Here is a 5,767-nt window from a genome sequence, read left to right on the forward strand (position 1 = left end):
TTATTATTATTATTATTATTATTATTATTATTATTATTATTATTATTTGCATTGAGACACTTGATCATATGAATTTAACCCCTATTCTAAGGGCTTCAACTTCGAACATTTAAGGCAGCAATGGTCCCTCAACCCCAAATCTTAAATCTTAACTCACTATTTGATACTTCAGTCCATCACTGCAGCAGGAGAGGAAGCAGGGCCGGAATCATCCTAAGTAAAAAGCTCTTAAATATTTGTGGCTGTGGTTCCACTGGGCAGCAATCGCCATAATCAGGGCTCCAGGGCACAATACATTGGATATTTTTGATGTTTGAAAGATAATCTTCATTATCAAGCCTTCCCTACAGTATCAGTGTTTTATATTCTGGGATACCAAGAATGAGGTGGATTAAAATCCATTTTTCTGTTCAATTGAAACATTTTTTTTTAAGGTGGGACCAAAAGGTTCGTAGAAAAAGAGCCTGTCTGCTTAGGAAATTCTGCTGTGCCTTCACACTGACCTTACCTAAACATCCATAGTGATGGGCAGGCCAGAATTCCAGATCCACAGGAGATCCCAGGCATTAAAACCACTGTGAGCAGTCCAGCAGCCCCTGGCACTGGATCCAGTCAGTCATTCAAGGAGCTGGCACCTGAGCAGAAAAGGGCAAACCCAGGTGGGGTTGGGCTCTGAAGTTCCCATTGATTTGGGTTTGGGGGAATCCAGCCTTTCAAAAGGAACCCAGGTCACACTGGGTGTGTGAGCTGCAAAGCCCCTGGATGGTGTGGGGCAGCTCAGCCCCCGTGTTGGTGGCTCTGCCTGGGCTGTTCCCTGTCCGGGGGCACACAGGCCACGGGATTCTCCTGCCCAAGCCTGTGGTGACTCGGGGGTCTCAGGGCAGCATCAGTGCATCAGAGCCCCCTGCAAGGCCCCCTGTTTTGCCAGTTTGCAGCCAGGCAGTTCCTGGAGGAGGAGGCAGAGCTGTCCCAGCACGGGGCTCACGGGCTGTCGTCGGACGAGAGCGACGGCGCCGAGGACGAGCTGAGCTCCTCCATGGCCCAGTTCCTCAACGACGAGGGGGACGTCACACAGGCCCTGAATGGTGAGTGTGGGGCTCCAGATCCTTGGGGGATGGATGGGGTGGGATGGGCATGGACAGGGGGAAATGAGCAGTGACCTCCTCACCTGGGCTGAGGGGCTGCTCCTGCCACGGCTCCCAGAGCTCTGCTGGCTGGGCAAACCTTTTGCAGCCTGAGGAGCTCCTGGAGCTGTGCCAGGGCAGGGTCAGGTTGGATCTCAGGGAAAGGTTCTTCCCCCAGAGGGTGGTTGGGCACTGCCCAGGCTCCCCAGGGCAGTGGGCACGGCCCCAAGGCTGCCAGAGCTCCAGGAGGGTTTGGATGATCCTCTGGGGCACAGGGGGGGATTGTTGGGGTGTCCTGGGCAGGTCCAGGGCTTGGGCTGGATGATCCTGGTGGGTCCCTTCCAGCTCAGGATATCCTGGGATTCCATGGCAGCCTTCATGAAAGCAAGCTGGGGACATTTAGAATCCCAGGATGGTTTGGGTTGGGAGGGACCTTAAAGCCCACCCAGTGCCACCCCCTGCCATGGGCAGGGACACCTTCCACCAGCCCAGGTTGCTCCAACCTGGCCTTGGACACTTGCAGGGATCCAGGGGCAGCCACAGCTTCTCTGGGAATTCTATTCCAGGGCCTCCCCACCCTCCCAGCCAGGAATTCCTTCCCAATATCCCATCTAACCCTGCCCTCCTTCATCTCAGAGCCCTTGGGCTGTGCTTTGGGATTTCCAGAGGTGGCTGGAGAATTGCAGATTTTTCTTTGGGGAAATACAGGTGTTTAGGAGGCTATAAAGGAATGACTGACTATGGAAAACAGTGTAACAAGAGAGAATGGAAGGTTACCTTTGCAGTAACACTGTATTTATTCCCTTTGCTGTTCCTGCTGGTCAGACACGGAGATGAGGGCTGTGTACCTGGAGTCCGTGCGCAGCCCCGCCCTGGGCAGCAGGTACAAGATGGTCCATCGGGAGTTCAACAGCTCGGCCATCTTCTCACAGGTGAGCACACAGGGACCTCTGTCCTTGGGAATTCCCTGGGGTGGGACCACTGTAGGATCCAGGCCTGCTCTGAGGTGTAGGTGGCGTTTTTTGGTAAATTACAAGTTGTAACACAAGACTTCAGCCTGGAGAAGAGAAGCCTCCAGGGAGAGCTGAGAGCCCCTTGCAGGGCCTAAAGGGGCTCCAGGAGAGCTGGAGAGGGACTGGGGACAAGGGATGGAGGGACAGGACACAGGGAATGGCTTCCCACTGCCAGAGGGCAGGGTTGGATGGGATATTGGGAAGGAATTGCTGGCTGGGAGGGTGGGGAGGGGCTGGCCCAGGTTGCCCAGAGAAGCTGTGGCTGCCCCTGGATCCCTGGAAGTGTCCAAGGCCAGGTTGGAACAACCTGGGATAGTGGGAGGTGGGTGGCAGGGGGTGACACTGGATGGGCTTTAAGTTCCCTTCCCACCCAAACCATTCCATGGGTGAGAAGCCCCTCAGCCCCTGCTGTCCCTGCACCAGGGTTGGATGAGCCAAGTGCCTCCCTGGGGAGCAGCAGCACCATCATTCCACTGCTCCACAGCTGACTGGGATTGTTTTTCCTGCAGATTCCCGAGCAGGACGCGGAGTACGCACAGGACAGTTTCTGTGTGGGGGATGAGGAGGAGGAAGGCTGCAGACAGAGCGAACCCACCGAGGAGGAGGAGGAGGAGTGTGTGAACTGGGGTCTCCTCACCAGGGACAGTGTCCCCGGTGCCCCAGGCCGGTACCTGACCCGGCGCAGGAGGAGACTGAACCAGGCCGGGCTGGAGCAGAGCCCGCCTGTCCCGGGGCACAGGAGGAAACCATCCCGGATCATCGTCCTCAGTGACTCCAGCGAGGAGGAGACGGCTGTCAGCGGGGAGAAATCCATGGAAACAGGCTGTTCCAGGGTGGGGCAGGGCAGTGCAGAGTGCCCCCAGCCCTCGGTGCCCCCGGCATGGCACAGCCACAGTGCCAGGGCAGTGCCAGCCCCTCGGCCTGGGGGGCACGACAGGGACACGCTGCTTGGCCTGCAAGCTTCGGGCTCTGAGAGGCTGGATTTGCACCCAGACCATCCCAGCAGGAGCACGTCCTTCCCACCAGCTGTCCCTGGCTCTGTCCAGGCTCCCAGTGAGGTCAGTGTCCAGTCACAACAGGGGCCTTCCTCTCACCCCATGTGCTGGGAAGGGATTCCTGGGGCAGGGCTGTTCTGGGGGCTATCACAGCACAGCAGCAGGAGTCAGGGAAACCTAGAATGGTTTGGGTGGGAAAGGACCTTAAAAACATCTCATTCCAGCCCCTGCCATGGGCAGGGACACCTTCCACTAGCCCAGGTTGCTCCAACCTGGCCTTGGACACTTCCAGGGATCCAGGGGCAGCCACAGCTTGTGGTGACGCAGGAGCAGAGCCATTCCTGGTGCTGCTTCACACCATCTCCCTTCCCTTTGCTGTTGCAGCTTTTGTACTCCCAGGGTATCCTGGAGTATCTCAGCAGTCAGTAAATAAAAACTGGGCATTAGATGGTCTCTTGGGACTGACAGCCATGGAGGAGCATGGACCTGTGTGGAACAGCAGTGTCCACCCATTCTGTGGGGTTTGTGCTTATAAAATATTTGTTCACCATCCTCAGTGAACTCCCTCCAGCCTGAGGTTGGATTCCTGATCTCTCACACTTCCCAGCCTGACTTCTGTCCTGTACATGGTCCAGCTTCTGCTCAAGTCATTAGTGACAGCTGCTGCTTTTGTCATTCCCATTCCTGGATAATCAGATCAGCTCATTTGGGAGAGGGACACAGGGGATTAAAGTGTCAGTCTGAAAGTGTTAATATTGCAGAGCATCCCTCTATTAATTTAACTGAACCCCCACATGGTCTGTTACAGTCCCTGTGTGATCTCCAGCCCTCACAGGTGAAGAGCTGTGGGAAGAACCCCCATGGGAGCGCCTCAGATCCAGCATGTCCTGCAGCCCCAGAGCCTTCCTGGGCCTCAGCCGGGCTCTCCCGGGGCCCTCCGGGGCCAGGCCCTTCCCTGAGCATCCTGGCAGACAGCAGGGAGATCAGCTGTGGAGCAGAGGTGATCTCCTGCCTGCGGGCAGAGCACGGCCTCCACGTGCAGGTCTGTTCCCTGGGCACCTCCGACTACATCGTCAGCACCCGCCTGGCCGTGGAAAGGACCTTCCAGTCGGAACTGCAGGGACCTGGCAACAGGAACAGGCTGAGCCAGAGGCTGCAGCGCCTGCAGGGCCTGTTCCAGAGGGTCTGTGTGATCCTGGAGACAGACAGGGCCAAACCAGGTGGGTGTTCCCGGGGGGCAGCACAAGGGAATGGCTTCCCAGTGCCAGAGCAGAGGCGTAGGTGGGATATTGGGAAGGAATTCCTGGCTGGGAGGGTGGGGAGGCCCTGGCACAGGGTGCCCAGAGAAGCTGTGGCTGCCACTGGATCCCTGGAAGTGTCCAAGGCCAGGTTGGAGCAACCTGGGCTAGTGGAAGGTGCTCATGGCAGGGGATGGGATGGGCTGGGCTTTAAGGTCCCTTCCAACCCAGACCAGTTGGGATCGTGTGATAAAGGAACAAGCACAATCTTATCCATGCAGAGACCTTTGTTCTAACCCAAATGACACAGTCAGATGGTTCCCCTGTCTGTTCCCAGGGCCATCTAGACACTAACTGAGAGCTCTTGCTGCACCTGCTCCACGGATGAACTGGAGCTCAGAGCCTTGATTCCATTACAGATGTTCTGGGCTATGAAACTCTACCACTGCAATCCAGTTGTTGAGGGTGCAGCTTTGGTTTCATGCAGATATCACTTGTTGATAGTTCCCATATGGGAACACTGCTAGAATTGGTCCCTGGAGATGCAGCTGCTCCGAGGGGGCTGTAGGAAGTGGGTTGAGTTGGAGCTGCCTGTTTATCCCACTGCTGAGGGTGTCACTCGTTTCCATCCTCTTTGTCCAGTTTTTCTCATGACACCAGTTCCAGGGTGCTGCTGGTCCCTCATGGAACAGTGTTCAGGTGCATTTGTACTTGTGTGGCTCTACCAAACCTCTCCTGATTTCATGGAATCCCAGAATGGTTTGGTTGGAAGGGACCTTAAAACTCCTCTTGTTCCACCCCCTGCCATGGGCAGGGACACCTCCCACTATCCTGGGTCGCTCCAAGCTCTGTCCAGCCCAGGATATGTTCCTTCCCTGAGTGTCTGGTGGTGAGTTCTCAGGGTGAGGGATCCTGGAGCTGTTTTGCTTTGTGAGTCCTCACAGTGGATTTTCCCCGTGCTTCCTGTCCTTCCCTCTGCAGGAGAAACATCCCGTTGTTTCCAGCGCACTCAGTACTACGATGGGGTGCTCTCGGCCCTGGTCCAGGCTGGCATCTGCCTCCTCTTCAGCTCCTGCCAGCAGGAGACTGCTGTTCTGCTCAGGGACCTGGCCCTGCTGGAGCACAGGAAGGGAGCTGCCATCGGGGTTCCCACCGAGCTGGAGGGGCCCCGGCGGGACCTGCTGGGCTTCTACCTGAGCATCCCCCCCCTCAGCTACGTGGGGGCCCTGCAGCTCTGCCACTGCCTCGGCTGCCCCCGAGACCTGGCCAACAGGTAACAGCACCCCGGGGCTGCCTGGGAGAGCCTGCCTGACATTCTGGGGGCACAGAGCCTGCCTGACATTCTGGGGGCACAGAGCCTGCCTGCCCCTTCTGGGGGACAGAGCCTGCCTGCCCCT

General features: G+C 57.0%; 1 protein-coding gene across 9 annotated transcripts in view; it reads left to right on the forward strand.

The window, feature by feature from the left end:
• FANCM (FA complementation group M) overlaps window positions 1-5,767 on the forward strand; it is a 49,287-nt gene that overhangs the window by 42,727 nt on the left and 793 nt on the right. For 6 of the 9 annotated variants that reach the window (XR_003537576.1, XR_003537573.1, XR_003537575.1 and 3 more), the window contains exons 18-19: window positions 924-1,085; window positions 1,950-2,056. Coding sequence is in view for 4 of the 9 variants with exons in the window: in XM_027705384.1 (XP_027561185.1) it covers window positions 924-1,085; window position 1,950 (163 nt within the window). In the remaining 5 variants the exon portion in view is untranslated. Of the gene's footprint in view, window positions 1-923; window positions 1,086-1,949; window positions 2,057-2,646; window positions 3,196-3,958; window positions 4,353-5,351; window positions 5,644-5,767 lie in introns of those variants that run through there. The other 3 variants (XR_003537574.1, XM_027705385.1, XM_027705389.1) reach the window with 2 other exon arrangements.

The sequence above is a fragment of the Neopelma chrysocephalum genome, unplaced genomic scaffold, assembly GCF_003984885.1.
Source record: "Neopelma chrysocephalum unplaced genomic scaffold, ASM398488v2 Primary Assembly neopelma1_329, whole genome shotgun sequence".
Taxonomy (NCBI): domain Eukaryota; kingdom Metazoa; phylum Chordata; class Aves; order Passeriformes; family Pipridae; genus Neopelma; species Neopelma chrysocephalum.